Source organism: Phascolarctos cinereus, unplaced genomic scaffold (assembly GCF_003287225.1).
Source record: "Phascolarctos cinereus isolate Bilbo 61053 unplaced genomic scaffold, phaCin_HiC Scaffold_9;HRSCAF=440, whole genome shotgun sequence".
Lineage (NCBI taxonomy): Eukaryota > Metazoa > Chordata > Mammalia > Diprotodontia > Phascolarctidae > Phascolarctos > Phascolarctos cinereus.
The window spans coordinates 24,636,075-24,663,843 of NW_027556402.1; the positions used below are offsets into that span (position 1 = coordinate 24,636,075).

Here is a 27,769-nt window from a genome sequence, read left to right on the forward strand (position 1 = left end):
GCTTGATGCAATCATATGTTCTGATATTGGTAGAAGAGTGAAAAGAACTGTCAACAGTGAACTGCCTTGGAGGGAAAAAAAAAATAAAGATACTCTACAAGGATTGCAGATGAAGTAGAATTTCAGAATTGATTCTTGCCAGTAACTGAAAAGACTGCCCAAGCCATCAGCAAGTGTCATAAGCCAATAAAACAGCTATCTCTGCATGCACATAAAATTGTTAAAAAATATTTCCTCCCTTTTTTCTTTTCTTTTTTTTTTTGGTAAATAGTATTTTTTTTGCAATTATATGTAAAGATAGTTTTCAACATTCATTTTTATACAATTTTGATTTTCAATTTTTTCCTCCCTCCCATTCCCTCCTCCCCAAGATGGCAAGCAATGTGATATAGGTTATATGTGTGCAATCATGTAAACAAATTTCCACATTAGTCATGTTGTGAAAGAAGAAACAGAACAAAAGGGAAAAGTCACACACAAAAAAAGTGGAAACAGTATGCTTTGATCTGCATTCAGAATCCACAGTTCTTTCTCTGGATATGGATAGCAGTTTACATCATGAGTCTTCTTAGATCCCTGCATTGCTGAGAAGAGCTAAGTAAATCATAGATGATCATTGCACAATGTTGCTGTTACTATGTACAATATTCTCTTGGTTCTGCTCACTTTACTCAGTATCAGTTCATGTAAGGCCTGTTTTTTTTTCCTGCAATCTGATTGCTCATCACTTCTTATAACACAATAGCATCCCATTATATTCATACACCAGAACTTGTTCAGCCATTCCCCAATTGATGGGCATCCCCTCAAATTCCAAGTCTTTGCCACCACAAAAAGATCTGCTATAAATATTTCTTTACATGTAGGTCCTTTTACTGTTTTAAATTTCTTTGGGATAGAGACCTAATAGTGGTATTGTTGGATCAAATCTTATGCACAGTTTTATAGCTCTTTGAGCATAGTTCCAAATTGTTCTCCTGAATAGCTGGATCAGTTTACAACTCTACCAACAATACATTAGAATCCCAATTTTCCCACATCTTCTTCAACATTTATCATTTTCCTTTTCTGCCATATTAACCAATCTGATAGGTGTGAGGTGGTACCTTAGAGTTGTTTTAATTTGCATTGTTTAATCAATAGTGATTTAGAGGATTTTTCTTCATATGACTATAGATAGCTTTAATTTCTTCACCTGGAAATTAGCTGTTCATATCCTTTGTCCATTTATTAACTGGAAAATGACTTGTATTTTTATAAATTTGACCCAGTTCTCTACACATTTGAGAAATGAGGCCTTTACCAGAAACACTTGCTGTAAAAACTGTTTCCTGGCTTTCTGCTTTCTTCCTTTTCTTGGTTGCATTGGTTTTGTTTGTATAAAACCTTTTAAATTCAATATGATCAAAATTATCCATTTTGCATTTCATAATGTTCTCTATCTCTTGTTTGGTCATAAATTCTTCCCTTCTCCATAAATCTAAAAGGAAAATATTCCCTGCTCTCCTAATCTGCTTGTGGTATCATTCTTTATGTCTAAATCATGTACCCATTTTTACCTTATCTTGGTATAAGATGCAAGATGTTGGTCTATGCCTAGTTTCTGCCATACTACTTTCCAGTCTTACCAGCAGTTTCTGTCAAATGGTGTGTTCTTATGCCAGAAGAGAGAGTCTTTAGGTTTAATCAAAGTTAGATTACTATAATCATTTACTACTGTATCTTGTGTACCTAACCTATTTTGCAGATCCACCAGTCTATTTCTTAGCCAGCACCAAATAGTTTTGATGATTGCTACTTTATAATATAGTTTTTGATCTGGTATAGCGAGGCCACCTTCCTTTGGATTTTTTCTTATTAATTCCTCTGATATTCTTAACCTTTTATTCTTCCAGATGAATTTCATTATTACTTTTTCTAGCTCTATAAGATAATGTTTTAGTAATTTGGTTGGAATGGCACTGAATAAGTAAATTATTTTAGGTAGACTTGTCATTTTTTTTTTTACTATATTAGCTTGGCCTACCCGTGAGCAATTGATATTTTTCCAATTGCTTAGATATGACTTTATTTGTGTGAAAAGTGTTTTATAACCATGTTCATATAGTTCTAGAGTTTGTCTTGGCAAGTAGACTCCCAAATATTTTATATTGTCTAAAGTTATTTTAAATGGAATTTCTCTATCTCTCCTTGCTGAGCTTTGTTGGTAATTTATAGAAATGGTGATGATTTACATGGGTTTATTTTATATTCCTTTTTTCTTTTTAAAAAATTAAGATGTAGCTTTTGTGCTTTGAATATATAAACACAAAATTCTATAATGATTAATAGTTATGAAGTTCTATTTTTTTCTGAATCAAATGAAATTTGATGTTTCCAAGACTGAAGTAGGTTATCTCAAATCCTCACTTTCCTTTCCTATCTCTTTGAAGAAATCATCATTTAGACATCTTTGCTTAACATAAGAAATTGGTCAGGAAAAAAAAAGAATGATAAACTCCTTCAAAATATCTGATGGGATGGAAAACTGGTCATAAGAAAATGTTATAATGAGTAAGGTCTCTGTAATCAAAACAGACTAGGGTAGAGAGTAGTTCAGCTGAACTCAGTTCAGTTTCAATGAGAGCTTGTTGGAAGTCAGCAACATGGAAGCAATAGGCCCTAAGATAACACTCTATTTTAAGAAGGAACAGAACATCCATTATTTTAATTAATAGTGCAAAGGCAGCATATTAAATATTTAAATACTTATGTTTTATTGCTCATTCAAAAAAATCAGGCTGATTTCTATGTAACTCAATAAAGGCACCATAAGCCCTCTTCAATAATAAAAGGAGGTGCAATATCGAATCATTATTACTGTTCGGAAAGGGCAGCACAGATGTTGCTGGCCAAGGAAATGATTCTAGAGAGCCATGATGAGAGAGCTCCTCCTGTGAAATCCACACTTCAAATAAGTAACTTCAGTTTCAAAATGCCAACTTTTAGAATGGTCTCTCAAATTACAATTTATTGTACATACAATACCTCAAATTCTCCGAGCATGAAGAGACTACTGATTTTGCTAAAGACTGAAAGTAAATTAGAGGAAAGTGGTTCTCTACCACTTCTAACACATTTATATGAGAAGCATGATGCAGGGGAATGCTTGATTTAGAGAGAGAAGATCTTGGTTCCAGTTCTAGCTCTGGCAATTATTACCTATATAATAAACAACAAGTCTCTAAGCCTCACTTTCCCAAGTTGTAAAGTAAGGGAGTAGAAGCCCTGAACCTCTGGGTTTGTTTGAAGCTGTTTGGTGATAAATGAATGAGAATTAATGACAAAGCATGCATGAATGGCTTACTATGTGCCAAGCATTGGGAATGCAAATAGGAAAAGTAAACAGTTCCCATTCTCAAGAGATTCACATTCTAATTGAGTGAGAAAACACAAAAGAATACAAAGCCGCAGGGTGCATGGTGAGACCCAAAAGTCCTAAGTACCTAGGTGGGGCTGACTGCATGGTTCAGAGATACTTAGGTTATTTAAGTTATTAGGATGACAGGGCTGGGGGAATGCTATGCATGCAGGCAGGGCAGATAGCAAAGCCTATTGCCCCTACTTGTCATCAGAAGGAAGGAGTTGTTGACTTCCATGTCATTCAAATACTATGAACAGAGAAGTAGCCCAGGAAGGTAGCAGCTCTTCCCAAAGTCCAACAGTCAAGGATGGGTTATGAGTTATGAGACAGCTTGGGTGAGGGAAAAGGGTAAAAGGGGAGGGGAGGGAAGGGGTAAGATAGTCCATATGGAGACAGCTCCTCTGTACACCCAGTCCAACGAGCTAAGTATAAATTCACTTTCCTCCTTTCACAGTCTTACCCCTCTACCTTTGAATTCCTTGCCTCTTTGTTCTATCCCCAACTGTGGGGTACCTTTACCATTGGCCTTCTCTGTTCCTACTCATGTACTATAAAAGGTTACTGAATAAAGTCCCACCCTGGCCAACAGCGAAGTTATGTTATCAAATTTCAACTGGACCCTCAATGCTTCATAGCAAACCTTATATTCTTACCTGATGTACTGTCATACTCTGAATTGCAGCTAGTCCAAAACTTCTCTTCTTTCTTAAAGCCACCTATATCATCCCTCCTTCCTTCCCCTTCAGCAGAGGAGCTCATCTCATCTCAAATAGAAGTCATCTGTTATGAGTCTTACTTTTTCCCTTATTCCAGAAAATAAAATTTCTCTATATCATCCTTCCTTCCTTCCCTCCTTCCTTCCTTCCTTCCTTCTTTCCTTCCTTCCTTCCTTCCTTCCTCTCATGAAGATTATTTAGAGAAAAGTTAATAGTTGCTAGTGTCTTCTAGCCACCTTTTCCCTACTTTGTAATGATTTTGATGCTTTTAACATCATCCTCTTTGAAATATCTTGAAAATCAATTCAGGTTGCCTTGAAAATTATTCTACTTCAAGCAAAGTTTTCTTCAGTATATATCTGGTCAGGTTCAGCTGTTCTTTCTCAGCATCTTTATGTGTCATGGAAACTTCCTCACATAGTACTTTAGATACCAAAGTGGAAGAATCCAAAAGTGGTGATTACACTATCATCACTGTTGAAAACAGAATCCCACAGATTTATAGCACATCTATTCCACTCCATATCCTTCTGCCATTTTAATTTGCACATGCTCTCAGGATAAACTGCTACCTCTACAGGATTATTTTTCTTCCAACCTGTCAACTTTTCAACAGAACTTCTATGGTTTTCTGTCCCTTATAATAGATGTTAGCCCCAAACCCTCAGATATCTTCATGTTGACCTCTCTGGTCTACTTGACATCAATCCTGGAACATAAAAGGACCAAGTGTTCCAAGAAATGATCTTTCTTGTTGTCTTTGAATACATGATGAACTCCTTCCTTCATTAATATCTTCAAGGAGAACCTTGAGGTTATTTTCCATGTATCCATAAGTTCTTGATATCAATTGGATTTATCGACAGCAAGAATGTCTTTATGAATATGGTTTAACTCCTCTAATAGTTGTTCATCATTGAGCAAAATCGCACATTAAAATATTTAAAATAAATCAAAGTTTTTAAAGAGTTTACGAATAGTATTATTCCTTGCCCCATTTTTCTACTAGTACTGTCCCTGCAGAAAGAGATAATGACCACACAGGCCTCAGCAAACATGCATTTTTTTAACCTTTTTAAGTTGTCACTATGGCCAAAAGTCCTATGCCCAAAGTTATGGTGATAAATTTCTCCAGCATTTCCCAGCAAGATTTGCACAGCAAACAATCTATCACCAGTGCCACACTCAAAGTCTTTGCAACCTTCCAAAACTAGAATTCCACAGACAGGCTCTGATAGCCAAAAGTCCCTTTGAGAATATAGCATCAATGAATGAATCAGTCAATTAATGAAGCATCAGAGTTGGGCTTCTGTGAAGGCCTAAATTTAATAAATGTTGACTTCTGTAATAATGACCCTTCTATTGAGTTTTCTAAGGTCATCTCAATTTAAATGCTGTAGTTAAAAACACCATGATAAGTATTCTGCATGTGAGCAAAGAACACATTTTCAGTTATCTCTATAAAATAGATAGGTATGTGATATCCAAGACCTGTCTTATTTGTTTATTTATTTATTTTTATTGGGGCAGTTGGGGTTAAGTGACTTGCCTAGGGTTGCACAGCTAGTGAGTATTATGTGTCTGAGGCTGGATTTGAACTCAGGTCCTCCTGACTCCAGAGCTGGTGCTCTAACCACTGCACCACCTAACTGCCCCCCAAGACCTATCTAATTTAAACCACAATGCATATTTCCTCTCTGTTTCCCCCAGATCTCACATTAAACCTTCTTTTTGGCCTTTGGAAAAGTGTAAGTCTTCTTGTCATTCTTTCCAAAAAGTCCTCTTTTCCCATGTATTCCACTGGAATTATAATTGAGATTCCAGTTCTCTAGCCTATGTTAAGGAAACTTAAGTCCAGCTACCTCCATGATATACTATCTATTATTAGCCTTCTAATTCATTTGTACTCTGGACTGCAATGGAAAGAAGTCTTTGCAGTCTAGTCAGGGCCAGATCTATGGAAAAAGACTTCTTTTTGGTTCCTCCAAAATCCCCTTCCCTTACCTCCATGGCTTCCCTTTTTTCTAACCTTAAAACCTCCAATGTTTTAATGTTCTTTCCCCAATTCTTACTTGTCAAAATCCTCTCTAGGAAAAGAAGACTGATATCATTCACTTGAATCAATGTTATCTCCCCAAGGATGTATGGCCTTAAAATTAATGAGTTTTGTTCCAAGTTAAAGGAATCTTAGGCACTAGCAAGCAGGTGGAAAACATTCTTTGGAAGGTGGTGAAGACTTTCCTGGCATCACTGAAATCAGTGTAGGCCAGTGATGTCAAACTCACATAGAAATAAAGGCTACAAAAAAAAAAAGAAAAGAAAAGAAATGAACGCTACCAAACTATATATAAGGAATCCTACAGGCCACAGGGATTTGACTTAGAAAGCCACATATTAACATCATCTATCTTATATTCCATTTTTATTTATTTTGTTAGCTATTTCCCAATTACATTTTAATCTGGTTCAGGCCACACTCAGGAGTGTTGTAAGTTGCATGGTGTCTGCCAGCTACATGTCTGACAACTCTAATGTAATCAACCATCTTGTCTCTATGCTAACTCCAACGCTAAAATATTTTCCAGTAAAGACAACAACAACAACAAAAACAACAACAACAACCCAGAGTCACAGAATTCTTGCAATGGAAAAAACCACAGCGTCCACCCAACCCGAAATGAATAGCCACAACCACATACATGACAAGTGGTCTTCCAGGTTTTGCTTGGAGACCTTTAGGGAAGAGGGGATCCCACTTCGTCCAAAGGCGGCCCATTTTACTTTTAGGCAAATCTAATTATTAGCAAGATTTTCCTGACAAAAGGCCTCCTTCCATCTTCTATCCACTGCTCCTGGTTCTGCTTTCCGGGGACAAGCAGAAAAAGCATCACCCCTCTTTTCCATTAGGCAGTCCTTCAAGTACTTGAACACAGCTTTCATGGTCCCTCTGGGCATTCTCTCCTCCAGACTAAGTATGGCCATTTCCTTACACAGATCCTCACCCAACAAGGACTCCAATGCTTTTAAAATCTTGGCTGTCCTCCTCTGTAAAAATCTGGCTTAACAATGTCCTTTTAAGCTGCAGTGCCCAGAAGTTTGACATTAATAACATTTTTGAGCACTGCAGTCACTCAACTGTGATGTTTGAAGAGCAGGAAATACAATGCTGGGCAACATTATTTATTACGGTTAAAAAAAACACCTTTTCTTTAGAAGGGTAGAGTATTAGAGCACCTGCTATTTCTTCTTATAGTAAGACTCTCAGAACTCTAGTCAGTACTTATACTGAGAGCACTCAAGAGGACTAAGACAGGAAACTGAATATGAAACAGTAAAGCAGGAAATGGATTAGTTCAGGATGTTTACTATCTCCACCATTATCTGCTTCTATGCTGCAGCTCTGACATAGCTAAAACTACAAAATTAGCCTTGTGGAACCATAAACAGACTACTGAAAGCCAGAGTGGTGTTTCAAAAGGGATGATTTAAAATTAAACAAATCGCAGACCAGTCATCAAAGGTGATGGACACGTGATTTCCTATGGAGCATCACATGGTGTTCTGGGTCTGTCTCAAGAAATATTTTCCCAAATTTAGCAATGGAAGCTCTGAAGGAATGTTTTTATATGAAGTCATTTACCTACTGGTATTTATGGAAACAAAGGACATTTATTGGATACCTGTGAAAAATATTTCTTCCCTTTTGTCTCTCATTCTACCTCAGTGGTACTTAGCACAGAATGTTTGCATGAATACTGTTTTAAATGATGCAAAGTGAAACTATCCCCTAACAGTTTCACAGCTTCTGACATCCCAATATCTTATCTGCAAGCTTCCAAGAGACTCATGTCAATTCCAGGATGCACATGTAAAATGCCTTTTAAAGGGGAAAGTGACCCTGAAATACCAAACACACTTGACTGGTTAAAGAGAAAACAAGGAGCTCTTATAAACCTTCAATAGTGATATTGAATAGATGAAATCTGACATCATCCCATTTCTTTTAAACCCTTTAATTTTTCTTATGCTTCTGTTGGGAGACCCTTCCAACCTTACCCCTCCTCAACAACCAAATTTTCAAAATCAAGTGACCTAGAAAACTCAGTCATTAACACATGGAGGTGTTAACAACCAAATACAACAATGACTAAGAAAACTAACATGTTTTCCTGTTGATCATTTTGATATCATTCAAGAATTTACTTTTAGTCTACATTTTCAGACCTTTTTGTTTTTTTCTTAAAAAATGATGTTCTTGATTTCTTCTTACTCACCACTTTGCAGCAAAGGGGCCAGAACCACCACATTAAGCCGATGCCCACAAGAAGTAGCAGTACCAAGATAGCAATCAATGCTGCGATTCCATTGGACTGCAAGAGAAAAGCCAGTGTTCAGCAAGACAGAAATCCAAATTCCAAACATAAACTTGCTTCAAAGGGAGGAGCAAAGTGCAATGCAAAGGTGTAACTGTCTCCAAACTGCATTTCTACTTTGTTGCTACTTTCCCTTTTGCTACCAAACCCTTTTCTTCTCCCAGATATATGACACATGAAGTTGTGCAGTGAGCAAGGTACAGTGTTTCACAGTGCCTTACACACTGTCTGGAACTCACAAAGGAGGATCATATGATAAACTGAGATTTGAACCAAAGCACCCTGACTCCAGATTAGATATTAGTGGAAGATGTGGCCTAGGACTTCGGAAAATGAGTTTAAATCCCCCACTAGACACATAAGATATGTGTGACCCTCAGCAAACAGCAACCTCTCAGTGACCCAGAGCAACGGTATACAACTCAAATAGAAACAGATCCCTGCCTGCCTGCTTACTGACTCAGAAAACCACAAATTAGCATTCTCTATGTCCATTGTATGTTTAATTTGTTAAACCATTTCCCAATTACATTTGATCTGGCTCCAGGCTCACTCAGTTTTGCCAGCTGCTGCAAGTTTGACACCTCTGATCTAGTTAATTCTTTAAGAATATAAGCTGCAGAAAAAACTATCAACCTGCTTGACAGAGTGGGGGAACCTCATTGCGGATTTGCCTGTTTCAGTAAACTCAGAGGCCTGATACCTATCCCTAAAATTAAAACTTTTTTCAAGCTTCAAGGAATTCCTCTAAGTTCTTTTTTTTTATGGTTAATAAACAAACAAATCAGTATTGCTTTTTTAGGTTATATGAATGTGAGAAACAGGGCTCAGTCACTCTTGGTAGGAGGATTAGGGGTTTAGCCCAAGAATGCAGCTGCAACTCACTGCTCCCTTAGAAACACACAATGCGGAGTTCCATCCTCCCTTAAGAACCCAAACTTAAACTGAAGTGGGAGAAGGAGACATTTATTTATGGTTCTTGGAAGAAGTGGGTGTGTGTGGTACCCCAAAAGACACACACACACATACACACACACACACACACACACACACACACACACACCCCGCAACAGATGCCAGAGCAAGCCTTTTACGCACTTAGCTCCTTCTTGTCCCTCCCTTCAAGAGCCAGGATTGGTCCCTGCTCTTCTGGGTTACAAGCTTCCTGATATTACTCACTTCATATTACTCCTTAATATGTTCCTCCTCCCGCGAACATATGAAATGTGCCTAGTTTTGTGCTATTGCTCCCCTCTGGGTGGAGAAGTTTGTATTAATGAGCCCATTACACATGCACACTCTAAGCTTAACCTCTGTCCTATTTCCAGCCTCTTTAACCAAACAACCAGTTTCATCCACTTTTAGCTGGTTCTAGAACCTCTGACCTAGAGCTACTTTTTTCTCTCAATTTCCTTATATGGAAATATAATTGTTTCTTACCTCTCACATGATATTTTATTAAACTTGCTCAGCCCTTAGCTGAATGAAGTTATAATTATGTTTTAGCCTATAAGTTATATTTATGTTTTAATTATGTTTTAGTCCAGGGGTGGAGAAACTTCAGCCTGCATGAAGTTGTAATTATGTTTTTTTTTCTTTTTTAGTGAGGCAATTGGGGTTAAGTGACTTGTCCAGGGTTACACAGCTAGTAATTGTCAAGTGTCTGGTCTGAGACCAGATTTGAGCTCAGGTCCTCCTGACTCCAGACCCAGTGTTCTATCCACTGCGCCACCTAGATGCCCCTGTTATTATGTTTTAGTCCAAGGGTGAACCTTCAGCTTGGAGGACACATATAGCTCTCTAGGTCACAGGATCCCCCTTCCTGCATTACTCTGTCTTTATGTGGAATTCCTATACTGGCTGGCTTTCTCTTAGATGCAAGAATTTTGTCCAATAATCTAGAAAGCTTCAAAAACTTCTTACTAAATGCTCAGTGAACTTACTAAGTTCTTCCACTCTAAGAACAATTGAAATCTAAAGGACTTATCAAAACTATCAAGAGACAAAATACTGGGGCAGCTAGGTGACACAGTGGATAGAGTAACAGCCCTGGAGTCAAGAGGACCTGAGTTCAAATCCAGACTCAGACGTTTGACACTTATTAGCTGTGTGACCCTGTGCAAGTCACTTAACCCCATTGCCTAGAAAAAAAGATTTTATATATATATATATATATATATATATATATATATATATATATATATATATATATATATATACATATAAAAGTAAACATTCAAGAATTTAAGGACATACATGTTGATTACTACTCTATGACAAAATTTGTTAGTGGCATTAGCAAAGTCACTTAATATCTCAATGCTTCATTTATACAACACAACAAATAATAAATGCTTAATGTCTGTGAAACTGAATTGCATTGAACATTCAGTATATATATATAAATATATATATATATATATATATATATATATATACACACACACACACACACACACACATTTTTTTTCTATTTAACTTCCCAAATGTAGGAACTGAAACAGCAATGAAGATTTTCAAAGCTTGCAGAACATTTGCATTTCTTCTTTTCCCAAAATGTAGGCTTTGTACACTAATAAGGAAATGAAATCTGAGAACCTAACTCTGTTATAACTTTTAGAAGTTAATTTTATCTTCCGGCATGTGACATAGATCTTCTAAAAAAGAATATGTTGAAATGTAGGAGAAAATAGAACCAATGGGGCCTGGTAATGAAGAACAGACAGGAAGAAATTATGGCTAGCAATTCTTTGTGAATATAAGGCGAAGAACAGAAGTCAATGTGAAGACACCTGGCCTATCTTCATTACACAAATATTTATTGAGTACTCACTAACAACAAGGCATTGAGTAGATGAATGAACACATGGATGGATGGATGAAGGAATGAATAAATGGATGGACGAATGAATGAATGAAAAATGAGTGAATGAATTACAGAGTATTGGAAGTAAAAAAAAATATGGTCTAGAGGAGAGAAAAAAGGTACACAAACCCCTATTTTACCAAGTATAATGTGAAAATGTAATAAAGGTAAGACAAAGTGATATACCAACTTGTTTTATGATAATGTTTGCTGAAAACAGGGAATCAACTTTCTGGTAACTTAAACAGTGGAAAGTAACTAAGGAAAATTTTGCTAACAAGCAATGCTTTTGAAGAAACCAGCCAAGCTGGTACAATAGGAGGAAGCAACACAACCCAGATACCCTTTACAACTACTCCACAAAGACCTAGAAAATGGGCAACACTAGATTCTGATCAGTAAATTCAAGGAAAATTCACAGTTGTTGTTTTCTTTTTTTTTTTCACCCCCAGTCCAGAGTAGCATAGGAAGACAGCAGTCTGCATACAATGTAGTCAGTTTAGCTAGGGAGGTACTGTGCTAAATAAGGCTTCTGGCTATGCACTGGGGAAGCAAGACATTCTAGATACACCAAAGGGAGCAAGGTGCCACCTCTGAACAGGACTGCTGATCTCATGCAGACCAGGGCAAGGAGTGGTCATAGGCCAGAAACTACGTCCTGGGCAATGAACATCCCTTCCGAGTACAATTGTGTAGGGAGGATTTTAATTAAATTGGGAAAGCTAAAATGAGTAAAAATGCTCCAGAGGTTAACATCTTTTCATCTCTCACAAACTTTGTCCAAGAAGACAGTCAGAGTTATGGGCCAGAAGCAGGTTCCCATTACTAAGCTCTGGAGTGGAGTAATATTAGTTGTCGGACATATTCAGCTGCTAAACTAAAATTGGCCTATTAGTTAAACATAAACCTCTTCACCATTTTGTCAACCATAGACACAAATTTCATCCCAGTTCAGATTTCTCAGTAGTGTGGTAAACTTCGTATTGTCCCTCCCGTGTAAGCTTTTAGTGTTTTATTGATTTATTAGTACTCTATTTGGATTTGTCCTTGTAAATGTAGGGGCATCTGTGGCTTCATAGGCAGTTTACAAGGAAAAGAAGAAATGGTGGGACACCTGTATGAAAATGTTGTGATGACTGAAATTGATGTAGGTCACAAATGAGCAGAAATGTCTGCCAGATTTCACTTAATAGATTCTTTGTGTACTAAGTGTATCTGTATACATATGCATTTGAAAAAAAAAAAAGCAAAACTGAATTCTATTGGAAAAAAAAAATAGCAGTAGCTATGAAGCTCTGATCCTTGGAGTAGAACAAAGTCTCAGTTCCAGGCTTCAGGCCAATACAAAGCCTAAAGAGGAAAAACAAGAGCAGGGAGCTTAGAATAAGAGGGAGCTTGCCATTCTAGGACATAAAGTTTATGAGTTTTCCAGCTAGCTAACGGTAATTGGGTCAAGCAGCATTCTACTGGAGTTCGAACCAAGAGAAAGACAAGAGTTGTATTTCCCAGACTGAACACCAGTTCAGGAGCTTATAAAGTTCAGATTAGGAGGGTTGTAATAAGACTTTGCCATGAATCAGACAGGTTTGGGAGTATTGAAAGACTCCATCTTGAATTGCTGCTGAAACCTTTGAAGAACACAGTTATCAATAACCAGAGAAAGCAGCAGCAGCAGAAACCAAGGGCATAAAAAACAGGACCAAACAAGACAAGTGGGGAAGAAAGGCTTGGAGAATGAACTGAAGAGGAAAAAAAAATAGAATTATATTATAAAAAGCTATTATGGTTTCAGTGATGACAGACAGAAACACAGAAGAAAAGAATGGCACTAGAACATCTATAAGTAAAACCTGAAAGAAAAAACAAATCCCGAGCACAAATTCAACTAGAATTTCTGGAATACATGAAACAAAATGTTGGAGTAATTCATATCTAATTTAGTTGGCTCTGCCATGTCCTAGGACTTGATGAATTTAGCATAATATCTAGATCCCCAAAGGGAAGCTCTAAAGTATTCTATTCCTTACTTACACATTTTGTAGCTGTGACTGTCAATGAGCTGTAGAGGACAGATTTTCCTTCATTCAAACTCACAGAAACCTCAAGAGTTCTGAAAGAAAATGAGAAAGCAATGTAAGTAAAACTCTATAACTTTGTGACAGACTTTTATAAACTGATATAGGGTAGAGGTTACAACGAATTAGAATTTTTATTTTGAATATATGGATCAAGGTTTTTCATCAGCAACTACTGGCTGGTTTTTTTTCCCAGACTTTCTAATTTGAAGAGCAAACACAAAGTGATATCTTTCCAGCTTTGACTACGCCTCATCAAAAGGAAAAGAGTCAAAAAGAGAGTGATAGAGAAATACAGAGAAAAGGACTGAAACTGCCAAAGACAACAGAAGGAAGAAAACTAATTTACAGACCTTGAGTATAAGCAGATAAATCAAAGCAGAAGATGTTAATAACAGAAGGAAAGATACCCTCCATCGCAGCTAAATGAGTCCAGACAACTAAGAATAAATATTACAAGACATAGGAAAATTAATCAAAACCAGATGAGGCAGAGGACCTTGTGAATTCGCAAGAGCATGGAACCACAGCAGATATTCCTGAATGGCTTAAAAGAGAAATAAGAATTGTGAAAGCACAATATGTGGCCTGCACAACAGAAATAATCAGAAGGACAGAAAACTATGATTCTATAATGACAAACCACATGACAAGCAAAGTGAGAACAACTATTTGAGAATGAAAATACATAGAAGTGAAGGTCAAATAATAAATTAAATAATAAGTCAATTGCTCTACTAATAAAGAGAATATAGGCCAAACATGTTTAATCTGTGGACTTGAGAAAAAAGAAAGTGCCAAGGATTCTCAATTTTAAAAAGTCCAATTCAATTTAACAAACATATATAAAATACCTATGGTGCAGATAATAGCAACAATGTTACTCCTCTGTTACGCTCTAAAAATACCTTCAAAGTGGGATTATTTGAAAATGTTTTGTTTTTAATTAAAGCAAAACACACAAGCCTTTTTTTTCAATGTGATTAATTACTGGAAGTACAAAGATGCACACACATGCAAATACTCCGCCCTTAAGGAATTTACATTCTACTGGAGGATACAATGTGTACATAAATATGTTTAACAGGGAGGAGAGCTTATGGCTAGAGGGAATCACAAAGGCTTCTTGTAGGAAGAGGCAGCCCAGCTAAACCTTTAAAGGTGCTAAAGTTTCTGAGAGGTGGAAGTGAAAGAGACTACGCAGGGAACATGCAAAAATGGAGTAGGGAGATGGAATCGCAAAGTCAAGAAACAATACATAGTTCAGTTTGGCTAGAAAGTCAACTGTGTGACAAGGCCTATGCAGAGAGAAATCTGGAAGGGTCAGTACAGATTGTCATGGGCCATAAACATCAAGATGAGGAGTTTATATTTCATTCTAGAACCAATAGGAAACTACTGAAGACTTTTGAGCATAGCAGTGGTCATAATTAGAACAATCTCCCAATCTATGATGATTCCACAAAAATCTACTGACTGCTTTTGAATCAGTTAAAACCAAATTAGAGTGGGGTAGTGTGCATGCAGAGAGAATAAACTTGGGACTGAAAATCAACAGAATGGTTGAAAACTGTGTTCTTCCCCTGAGGAACTGTGTACCTCTAGGCAAATCACAATCTCTCTGCATCTCTATTTCCTCACCTATAAAATGGGGATATGAGTTTTGCCTATCTCACATGGTTACTGTGATAAAGTATTTTATCAATAGGTAAAGGTAGACTTCTATCAGCTCCTAAAAAGTCAAGCATTATCAGTATCTTTTGAACAACTGTCTTTTTCTTTACCCATGGAAAATACCACTGGCTCTGCAATTAGGTGAAAGGTCCCATAGTTCTTAGAGTGCAGTGCCAAAGCAAATGGTAATGTGTTTCCTTTTATGTCATTGATATTGATAAAATCACATCGAGTTCTGATGCAGAGAAATTCAGGAGGGCCAATGACTTCTTTTCTGGGCTTTCAACAGCTGTATATCTACAGAAGCAATTGTCAGACCATGTCCTAGGATAATGGTTTCACAGAGCTGGACTGGAAGGTCCTCCTCTGGGGGACCTTCTATTGGGTTCAAGCTCCTGAGCTGTCTCTGTATTAGCTTATTAGCTTTTTCCCATGTATGATACTACCACTTCTCTGCCTTTGTGGAAGAAAACCCCCATGTCTCAAATGTATCTTCACTTCCTCCTGAGAGAATCCCTGGTTCCTTTAAAAAAAAAAAAACTCAGGTGCTGCCCTCTTCATGTCCCCCCTTCTGATTTCCTATTTCAATAAGCAACCTCCTTTCCTTTTTTGAAATCATATTGTATTGCTTTATATATACTTTATTTTGAAACCCTATATATGCATTATATCCAATGTGATAGAATATAAGCTATTTGAGCACAGTGAATATTTTTTCATCTTTGAACTAGCACAGTGCTGTGTATATATAGTAGTTTAAACTTTTAATTGAAATGAATTAATTGAACAATTTAGTTCAATATTTAATTGGATTGAAATATATGCATATGTATACATATGAATTATATGGATAAAAGCATGTTACATAGGTGTATCATACATATTATATACAATAAATGTATATCTTTTACAAAGAATAGGAATGTTGTGGATTTTCAAAAAAGCAGAATAATTGATTAGCAAATATTGAATTCTGCCTATGAGTAAGACATTCTGCTGGGCTACAAAGACATAAAAACATGGAATTTTTTTTCTGTTCTCAAGGAATGTATAATCACACATACACATCCAGGAACAAAGGAAACTAGCAATACAAAATATCACATAGTAAGTGCTAGATTAATATTACAAACTATAAGTATGACAGAGACCATGGGTAGGAACAATATCTTCTCCATAGAGGCCAGGCAAGGCTTTCGACAAAAAGCAACAAAACCATCCTCTATTCCTCAAACTACCTATGTAGCTTCCTCATCACCTGAACCAGGACAAAAAGTAAGGAGTCCCCTCCTGGCCAGGTACACTCCCAATGCGAAAGCAGAGGCAGGGAAGCTGTACCCACCCATATCCTTGCTGAAAATCCTTTCCATGCGCTTGTTAAATAGACTTATTTTTGTTAAAAGTTCAATGGCATACCATGGTCTCGTATAGTTCCAATACTGAGCCTGGAATACCAAAATAGTCCAAATGAGACTTGGCCTAGAAAACTGGGCATAGGCAGCAAAACTGGTTTGGAATGACCTCATGGCTGACTTCAGAGCATAAGTGGAGGAAAGGAAGTAAAAAGGGAAGGGAGCCCCAGGCGATGGGATGCTCACCTATGCCTACCCTATCTAGTGGATACCATGCTTCTGGCCATGCTTCTGTTTGCATATCATGAGTCTTTCTCAATGAGACAGTACAGAGGACACCTCTTGGCTGGGGGTGTGGGAATTAGCAAGTAAGCTGTTTCTATGAATTCAGCATCGAGAGGTAGCTGTGAATCTTCTCTGTGATAAACATCGTGAAATATCATTTGTTGAATTTGGAAAACTTTGTACTGAGGCACAAGTGTGATCTCCATGCTACCAGCTACCAAAGGCCTCAGGTCTCACAGAAGAATGCTGACTTTGGGACTTTCTAAGAAATGTATTAAATAGATTGCTTGGGACTTAATATGGCATTTAGGAGGCCCTTAAGAACTGTACCATATGGATTTTTGAGACTTTAATACAAGGCACTGGGGGAACGTCTGGAAAGGACAATGTTTTTAACTGCGCCAGAAACCTAGAGAATTTTCCAAAACTGAATATATTGACAAGTATGGCAAAGGCACCCCAGCTAATTTGCTGAGGATGAGGGGTGGGTGAGAGTGAGTTGAAGGAGAGACATTCCAATTTCAGTCCCGAACATGTGGTATATAACTTTCCCTTTCTCAGACTTCTAATGCAGGGCCTCAGTGAGGGCCCCAGGTGCCTTCCTCCACCCCAGCAGAAACAGACTACTTATTGTTAGAGCACATGTACTAGCCTAGGTGAGCCTGAGATTTGTCTGCCTCTTCTGCTTTTTGCCTCTTTCCCTAAGCACAGATGAGGGGATGGAGAATCTAAAAGAGCCATCCCTAGTCCTGGCAGAAGCCTTGTGAGTTTGAGAGGTTAGAAGTTCCTGGAACCCTCAGACAGACCTAACTGGGAAAAACAACAGAGTTTCTGTATTGACAGGGTTGACCAAAGCAACGGGAAGAAAAGCCCAGACCCTGGTTTGGCTGGATACAGTTGCTTTAGCAATTCCACGGAGCCATTCCTAATCTCACCAACATAGTGAACCAGCCAGGGGTTAATGCGATATCCTGACTTAAAGAAATGTACAGTGGGTAGAATAGCATGGCTCCAATAGAGGATGACGGCAGCACCATGCAGGCCCAATAGAAAGGCCAATTCATAGGCACCGATGAAGGAAGAGCAGCAAAGACTCAGATAAGCAACTTATAATAGCCCTTCACTTACTATAATCTGGAACTGGGAAGGCCCCTGCACATGCCCATCACTAAAATAGCCAGGGGTCAATAGACAGGGGATGAGCAGTCCAGGGAATAAAAGGTAAAATGATTAGAAGGCACCTCACTTTCTAGCAGCAGAGAGGGGAAACTATTTATTGGGCATCTCAAACTGGCTGTACCCAGACAGGTTAAACTTGACAGGTCCAAATCTAAACTCATAATCTTTTCTCCAAAATATTTTCCTTTTCCTAAATTCCCTATTATTGCTGAGGGCAGCTCAATCTTCCCAGTCTGCCAGGCTCACCATGTGGGTGTCATCCTCTCTGTCTGTCTGTCTGCCTGTTTTTCTTTCTGTGTCTCTTTGTCTCTGTCTCTCTGTCCATCTCTCTCTCTCTCTCTCTCTCTCTCTCTCTGTCTGTCTCTCTCTCTCTTTCTCTCTGTCTCTCTCTCTCTCTCTCTCTCTCTCTCTCTCTCTCTCTCTCTCTCTCTCTCCATCTCTCTCTCCATTCATATCCAACCCATTGCCAAGCACTGTCGATTTTTACCTTCCTAACATACCTTGTTTACAACACCCTTCTCTCCTTTGATACTGGCAGCACCCTGGAGCAAACTCTCATCACCTCACATTTGGACTACTACAATAATTCACTAATTGTTCTCCCTGCCCCAGGTCTCTCCCCATTCTAGTCTAATTTCTGCTCAGCTATCAGACTGTTCTTTAAGTACAGGTCTGATGCCCCTATTCAATAAGCTGGAGTAATTCTTATCACCTCCAAGGTCAAATATAAAATCTTCTGTTTTATGATCAAATTCTTCTGCCTTTACTATCTTCTTATACTTTACTCCTCTCCCCATAGCCTCATGCACTCTGTGATTCAGTGACAGTGACCTCTTTTCTGTTCCTTTAACAAGACACTCTCTTTTGACTCCAGGATTTTCACTGGCTATATAGTTCATGCCTAGAATTCTCTTTCCTTTAGCTTCCTTCTTAGCAGTTCTCCCTGCTTTCCTTCAAGTCCCTGCTAAAATCCCACCTTCTACTAGTAGCATTTTCCTGCCCCCCCCAATACTGGTACCTTTTGTTTTTTGGTAATCTCCAATTTATCATGGCTGTAACTTGTTTGTGTGGGGCTGCTTCTGTTTTCTCCCCCATTAGACTGTGAGCTCCTTGACAGTAGGGACTATTCATTTCTTTTTATCTCCAGTGGTTAGCAGGGTTCATGACACATAGTAAACATTCATAAATGATGTTGACAAAACATCCACCTAACCACCTGGTTCCAGTAGAAGAGGGAAATCCCTCAGAAGAGACCTCTAAAGGTATAAAGGGGTCCTTGCTACCCCATGGGGCTTCTAAGGAAGGAAAAGTCTAGCCTGGTGGGCTGGGAAACACTGAGAGGGTAGTAGTACAGGGTGCAATTTGGTTATATTTCCTAGCCCTGAGACAGATCACATTTGAGATGCTACCATATAATAACCTTTTATGTACCTAACTATAGATGTCCCTGACTTTTGATAAGGATCAGTCACTAAGTCAGAAGCGTCATCATGTGGCCCTGATGCTCCTGGTACTGCTTCAGCTAATCGTCATCCATTTACGTCTGGAAACCCTCTGTGAACTTCTCCTGAAATTACCCCTGCCTACCACCATCACTTAAACTGTGTTCTTTGAAAGAGTTATTACATTGCTTCTTGTCTGTTTTTCTTTTACCCGCATGAAGCTTCTCCTCCATTGGAGTCTATTCTAGGCTTCTTACAACCCTAAAGTCAGGTGAAATGGTGGTGGGTGCCCTACAAGGCTTTTATGACCTTTCCACCAGAGGTTGGGATATGGTAGGAACAATGTCTATTCCCTACAGGCTAGGCTATTTTTTTTTCTCTTAAATGGAAATGAAACCAACTTTGAGACTTAATTAGTTCAGGGACTAAGGCTTGCATTATTGGCCTGGTCATATCTGAATAAAAGCCCAGTGCCTAAGGAGCTGGGGGCTCCTCAAATAAATGTGATATCCTTGCTGAATATCTTTTCCATGCAATTGCTTAACTACACTTTATTTTGTTACTCAATCTACAAGTGTCTCCTTTCCTTCCAATCTGGAGCTACCTTAACTACTCCTGGCTGAGGAAAGATAGTGAAGAAGAAAGAGAAAATCTGACTTTGCATGATCAAAGGAAGTTTTCTATAGAAGGGTCAGTATCTGAACTGGGTCTTAATGAAGACATAAGATGTAGATGGCCCAGATGTGGGGAAAGAATTTTCCCAGTAGAATAACCAAAGGCACCAAGATGGGAAAACACAAGGCATATTCATGGACAATACACAATTCAAAAGTAATTTCTATTTGGCTTTGGAGTGTATTATGTAACTTTTGTAAGTTTAGGGTCCTAATTATTATTAGTTTACCAAAAATTTTAAAATATATACATATTCCATAGTATCTAAGAAGCAAAATCCCATAGTGGAATTAGGTAAATCTGGATTTTTAAAATTCTCACAGATAATCCACAGAATGAAAGCTCTGGCCCTGAATAACTGCGTCAATTATACCTAATTTCTAATATTATCTCTTGTTTTAAAATAACAGTTTCTCAAACTTTTCATATTCATTAAATACATATTTCAGTGGGAAGATATAAAGCTCATTTCATATTAACAAACTAACAATTCTTTGTTATATAGAGATTTTCAAAAAGTCAATAAAAACTACACTCTATGCCTACCTTGACTCCCAAAATGCTTACTATTGGGTCAGTGCAGCAATTAATTTTTCTCTGTCAGTGGACTGTAAAAGACTCTGGATATAAGTTCTTACGAAATACAGACTTGCTTCCTTTTGGTGGTTTTTCTTGATTTTTTTTTTGTCATGAATTACATAGGTGTGTTAGTGAGTGCACACAGGAAAAAGGAGCCAAGTTAAGGTAGCATTTAATTAAAATTTTCAAAGTACAACATCAAATTTAATAACAATAGTAAGCTAAGATCACGATGAGATTCTAGGCTAAACAAAACTTTCTATCTTAGCAACATGTTATTTTGACTGAAACTGGTTACTGATTTCCATAACAATGAAGCTTGTGTCTTTGTGTCCTCAAGGTTAAGTTCCCGGTCTGGCACATAGTAGGTACTTAATAAATGTTTCTTAATTCATTGCGACTTCCCTAGACAAAATGATTTTTACATCTATACTATCGTCAGTAAAAGGAATGGGACGACTTCTGGAAAGAGTCTTTAGAGATCACTATGATATTTTTGTTATTTTTTTTAAGATACAAGGCAAAAGTGGTCTATGAGAATAAATAAAAATATTTACCACTGGCAAGATGAACACAAACAATTTCAGAGATAGTTTGTTGAAAAATTCTTCTAACCTCAATCTGATTATGAAGAAAGGGAACAAAAGAGGAAAGGGTGATAGTAATCAAAATACGAGGAAAATTAAGAAATCCATAAAACTTTTTTTTTAAATTTACTAGAAGAAAGAGTATGGAAATGGGCAAAAATCATGATCTAATAATTATTTTCCACTCATGTTCTACCCTGACATAAGATGACCTTATTTAGTTACAACATAGGGATACCTTGGTTAACATATCCCCTGGAAACTGATCTCCTTTATATGCAATCAGCCATATTTTGAAAAGAAAAGAAAAAAAACAGGTTCAGAATCTATGAAGCAAACCAGCCCCAGTGTACAACTACATGGCAAGTGTATCTCGTGGCAGTTTCTTCCTGCCCCTGCCTCATTAACAGGAAGCAGGACTGATGCTAAGCAACATTGTGAGGTCAGCCAGGAAGCTGACACAACACTTTAGCATCTCTAGCTTCAGGATCCTCTTTCTGCATCTTCCTCTAACCCCCCCCCTTAGCAGCAACCCACATCCCATCATACCACTTGTGGGGTGGGGTGGGGTGGGGAGAAAAAGGAACAGGATATAAGCAGGTGGAGAGTTTATTTTTTCCTTCATTCAGTTACTTTTAGAACTCAAAATTTAAAAAGAAGGGAATGTTGAAAATAAATAATTCAAAAAATAATTACATTAATGTAACAAAATTTTCCCTTCCTAAATGTAGGGGAGGAACCTTTGTGCTTTTCTCTAGGATTAGCCCCTTGAACCTGTCTTGATCAACATTTTCATCAATGACCAAGATGAATTAAGTCTGTTCAATTCACCTCAAGCACCTACTTACGAGCAAGATCCTATGCTGTGCACTGGGAATAAAAAGATAAGTATGAGACAGGCTCTGCAGTTAAGGACTTTATACTCAAAAGTATGTGAATAACTGATATAGGAGAAAGTGATATAAGTACAAAGGAAAGGTCCAGCGAGAAATTTAAAGGAAAAAAAATCATCATTGATTAGATAAATGCAAATTAAAACAACTCTAAGGTACCACCTCCCACCTATCAGAATGACTAATAAGACAGAAGAGGAAAATTATACATGTTGGAGAAATCTGAGAATTTGGGACACTAATGTACTGTTGGTGTAGTTGTGAACTGAGCTGGAAAAAAATTTGGAACTATGACCAAAAGGCTATAAATCTATGCATATACTCTTTGACATAATAATACCACTACTAGGTCTATATCCCAAAGAAATTTCTTTTAAAGGGGAAAGGACCTAGTTGTACAAAAAAAAATATTTATAGCCCCTCATTTAGTGGTGACAAAGAATTAGAAATTCAGGAGATACCCATCAACTGGGAAATGGCTAACCAATTCATGGCATATGATTGCAATGGAATACTACTGTGCCATAAGAAACGATGAGCAGTATGATTTCAGAAAAGCCTGGAAAAACTTAAATGAACTAATGTAAAGTGAAGTGAGAAGAGCCAAGAGAACATTGTAGATAGTAAAACAATACTGCAAAATGATCAATTGTGAATGACTTTAGCTATTTGCAGCAGCACAACAATCCAAAACAATTCCAAAGAGCACGTTACAAAAAATGTTATCCACATCCAGAGAAAGAACTGATGGAGTCTGAGTGCAGATCAACCCATACTATGTTTCATTTTCTTTAGTTTTTGGGGTTTTTTTGCTGTGTCTTTTATAGCATGACTAATATAGAAATGTTTCACATGACTGCACACATATAACCTGTATCAAACTGCTTACCATCCCTGAGAGAGGAGAAGGGAAGAAGAGCAGGAGAGAATTTGGAACTCAAAATTAAAAATAAAAAAAAAGAATGTTAAAAATTGTCTTTACATGTAATTGGAAAAACAAAATTTCTTTTTAAAGGTATAAACAAGTCCACCTTGTGGACCCCTGGAACACAATTGGAAATCACTGATCTGAGAGAACTAGAGATCTAGTTCCTGCTTTACCAAAGTTAAAGCATCTCTATGATTAAAGAACTGTTGGTTTACTTAAACACTATTCATAAGGTTTTTTTTTATCTCCAAGAAAGGGGATCAAGGGATTTACAATTTTCCATACAAAGAATTATTTCCCAACACTATATAAATCTATGAGAGTATGATTTACTAGACAACGTATAGACCAAGCCATATATAGAATATTTTTAATTAGTCCTAAGGCTCACAGTTTTCAGAGTTATATTTAGAAACCCGAATGCATCCAGAAGAGGTTATGATTGGGAAGTGCCTACAAAGTGAGAGGGCTAGAGAGGATAAATTTCATCCCTGCTTCCAGCTCTGAATATCTGAACCTATGACTCTATGAAACCAATACAGCAAAAGACCTGAGGACATTTTGCCTTGAATTTAACAAGTAATTTTATTCAACAAATATTTCTTAAGCACCAGCTGTGACACATGGACTAAGTCCTGGAATACAAAGATTGAAAAAAAATATATTGTTCCTGCCCTGAAGTACCTTGTAATCACTTAAGACTTTAGGGAGACACAAAAACAGATTGTATAATGATTATACTTTGTCCCATACCTCCTGAGGATAGACTTGGAGTCATTGGTAGATGTTACAGGAACACAGATTTCAGTTCAATATAAACAAGAACCTTTCTAACAGTTGAGGTATTTCATAAGTGAACACGGCTTCTATCTGAAGCAATGAACTCCCTGTCACTGGAAGTTTTCAAATTTTCAAATCTCTCTCTCTCTCTCTCTCTCTCTCTCTCTCTCTCTCTCTCTCTCTCTATCTATCTATCTATGATCATGGTCAAGAACATTGGAGATTAATTCTTTTAGTAGCAGGGTGGTTGGACTAGATGACCTTAAAAGACACTTCTTTCTATAAAATCTTAAGATTCTACTTTGTTATACAGAATATATTCTGTTGATGTGTCTAGTATTTGTTGACTCATATAAAAGCAGTTACAAAAACGGTGGCTTCCAGCATAGCACTGAATTAATCTGTATATTAAATTGCATCTATAATGGATTAACTTATCGGAGTATCTATTTAAACATTTTGGTGATATGATGGTAGGCAAAATACAGATTTGTGGGATGAAAATTTACATATCCCAGACTTGAAGTAAAATGTTGAAACATGAACAAATATAAAACCCCTTTATAACAATTTATGCCCTTTATTGTTCATAAAACTAACTTTTTAAAAGCTATGCTAGGTATTAAATACCAGCACTTGATTTCAAAATATCTTTAGTCACCATAATTTTAATAACTTTTTGAGTAGTTGCCAGTTTAATTTTCAGTCTGTGAAAACTGGAGGTAAATTATTTATTACTTCCAGCAAATGTCTTTTCACAATTTTACTTAATTTTTTCATCTTTTTTTTTAATGGATCATAAAGCGGAGGTATTTTATTAGATATTCACATACTAAGGAGCAAATGAATATTTTGCTCATTGGTTACTGTGAGTTGGAATGCAAGCCATATTTCAGGGAGTACGATTTTTTTTTTAACAGTTTCACTGAGATGATACCAGGTCATATCACTGCTTAGGAACAATTAGAATATCGCTGTTGGCAGCCACGTCTTTGAAAAGGTAGCAGAGAATACCTCTATAAATATGACACTGTATTTGGAAAATAAACTTCCTTTCTTTTAATGCTGGGAAAATGCACTGAAGATGTGACAAAGAAGTAGAAAAAGGAAGTAGTGATTATTAAGAATTCTCATAGCTTCATCAAGAATAGATTATGTCATTATAGCCTCATTTCCTTTCTTTATCCAAAATAAATAAGCTGATGGAAGGACAGAATGCTTGTCGAAGTGATCTACTTTGTACTCCTATCTAACCTACTAGAGACTTTATCAAATGTTTTGCTGAAATCAGTTAGATTTATTTGGAACTGACTGAATGACCAGAACCAAAAAGTAATCATTGATGGGTCAATGCCAGTTTGGGAACTCTGGTTCAGGAGGAAGAAAGAAAGCAGGGCAAAGGTTTGTGGACAACACAGACACCTCTCACAGAGAAATTAAGTGACATGCCCATAGCCATACTGTTAATAAGTGTCAAAGGCAGTATTTGAACTCAGGTCTTCCTGACTCCAAATCTAGCACTCTGTTTCCAACAACGGAATAGCTTTAAAAGGCTTAAAACTGCATGAAGATTTTCAGGACACCCTGTCTAAGCATAAGGGTAGTAGGGATCATTTTGCCCTTGTCTTTTTGTCCCTGTGCAATTATTTGCACAGTAATTGACACAAAATAGGTGCTTAATAATGCTTGTTACTTTGTAATTTTACTTATAGCTTATGATTATTAACAACGTTTGTTTCTAAAGTTACCATTTGAAACAGAACAAATTTTCAATCTCTTTGTGCAAAGGGTAGAAATTTACACCATTTGTTCTTTTGTGCTTGCACTGTTTACGTAGTGAAATAAAGAAACATATCCAAAGATGGATGCGTCTCACTGACCAGGCACATGGAGCTAGGACTATAGGACCACCACAAAATGGCCCAGTGATGTTAAACGGGTCTATTAATTCAGTGTAAGATCCTGCAATCACTGCATGATACTCACACCTTTTCCCTGTCACTGCAGTCTTTTCTAATGTAGGGGATACTGGGAGAAGTATAGACCTGCATTACAAATCAGTAGAGAGTTTAACAAAAAAAGGTAATGCCTTCATAGCCAGAGAGTGGGTCTGTTCAATTTCACCAAATTTCATTTGAGAAAATTTAACTTTTTAATGTACTAATGTCAAATTCACCTCCTAAATAAAAGAGAACTCTCCAACAGTTATGACAGCCCAGGAACATAAAATGCCATGATGGGAGAAAAATGAAGGAAAAGCTTATGAATATGAGAAATACACTAAAATATAAAATACAAATTTCACAATGCTCAATAGGATATCATAGCAGAAATTCATTAGATTCAGAATTCAAAAGACAAAAAAAAAATACATTTCTAAGTGGCATGTCTTCAACAATGCCAGGAGTGAGAAGAAGAAAAAAATACTTTTTTGATCCTCTAGGATATAATAACTTTAGAAGACAAAAAAATTGCATCTGGTTTAGTGACATTTTTTTTTATTGTCAGTAAACAATTTCAATACATTGAAAACCAACCTTTCTTGAAAATTGCTGAGCTCTCAAATTTATAGTAACTACTATACAATATCAAGCTTTGGATTTTTCCCTAACTATTGTATTTTCAATTGTGATCTTATTTTACAGTCAGCCTATATTCCTAGATGATCTACCAAAAAGTTCAACACTGAGGAACATAAAACAGCTAACCTGCTGATTAAATATCCCTAGAAAATATGAATGGACATTGAAATGTATTAAACAGCTTGAGAACAATAATAATATTTTAGAGTAAGAGTTTTTAGATACATTACCCTGAGACCTTGTGTGCCTCTCAGTGCTACTTATAGTGTTCAGGGATGATGTGAAAATGTAGCCATCAATAGTGGTGACACATCCTGACAATATCATGTGAAAAGTGATTTATGCTTCCAAGTGATTATTCCCTAACTAGCTCAATATTACAGGCTCTAGTCTTTCCGATCTCTTTTGTGTATTGGACACTAGGGAGATACATTAGCTCTTTCAAGCCATTAGAATTCTATTTGTCATATGGTTGTAACAAATCCCAACTTTGCATTTACAAAGCAGTAACATTTAACTCAGTGTTCCAATGGACCTATTCAATCTATTATCATAGGACTCTAGCATCCTAAAATACATTTCCAAACCTGTCTAAATGCAGAAATCAGAAGAAATAATTAAATATTAGAGTTGTATCACTTGCTCTCTTGATAATGGAATCTATGACTGTTGTGCGGATTCTCTTTTTTTATTTGAAAAGATGTGCAAATTAAAGTCACAATTTTTTTTTAGCCTGAGAAATAGAAACAGAAGCAATCAATCAACCTACCAATCTGATTTTAAGCAAAACTTCACTTCAAGGAAAACAGATTCAGGATGACTAGCCAAAGTGGGGGAGGGGAAGGATGAAAAGGTTTCTTACTCTAATTAACCATAAGCTGCTTGCCTTGATTTTTTTTTAAATCTCAATGATCAAAACCACAAAACTGTCAACATATACCAATGTCCTACTTTCTACCCCAAACATGAAGACAAAAAGCCTTCCAATCTTGCCTTTTATAAGAAATTATACTACCAGCTATCATTTTATTTAGATATTTATTCCACTTTTGCCAGAAGGTTGTGGCCAATGTTTTTGAAAGCACATTTTACTATACCATATGCCTACTAAAATTATCTCTATCAAACAAGCTGTAGAATGAGGCAATTGGATCATTCTGTTCTGCTTCTCTTTCTTCGAAACATGTTTAAGTATATTTATCCAATTTGCTCTGTTCCACTCCCCTAGTTACAGGTTTAAGATGTCAGCTATGCTGGGGCAGCTGTGGATGGCTTACCAACCAAAGGTCACAGAATAAGCCCCTCTTACAAAGACTGATGACAGCTGCATATTAACTATAATGACCAGAAAAGGAAGTTGAGTCATAGACCTATAAAAGT

The 27,769-nt window shown here is 37.0% G+C and overlaps 1 protein-coding gene and 1 long non-coding RNA gene across 4 annotated transcripts in view; one reads left to right on the forward strand and one right to left on the reverse strand.

The window, feature by feature from the left end:
- The window catches only part of LOC110209726 (uncharacterized), a 33,454-nt gene extending 13,881 nt beyond the window's left edge, over positions 1-19,573 (forward strand). The window contains exon 3 of the long non-coding RNA XR_002324900.2: positions 19,365-19,573. This is a non-coding gene — a long non-coding RNA (uncharacterized LOC110209726). The remainder of the gene's footprint in view (positions 1-19,364) is intronic.
- ANTXR2 (ANTXR cell adhesion molecule 2) overlaps positions 1-27,769 on the reverse strand; it is a 210,571-nt gene that overhangs the window by 107,214 nt on the left and 75,588 nt on the right. For all 3 annotated transcript variants that reach the window (XM_078148587.1, XM_078148586.1, XM_020988362.2), the window contains exons 11-12: positions 13,390-13,468; positions 8,394-8,489 (exon numbers count right to left, since the gene is read on the reverse strand). In XM_078148587.1, the coding sequence (XP_078004713.1) occupies positions 8,394-8,489; positions 13,390-13,468 (175 nt within the window). The remainder of the gene's footprint in view (positions 1-8,393; positions 8,490-13,389; positions 13,469-27,769) is intronic.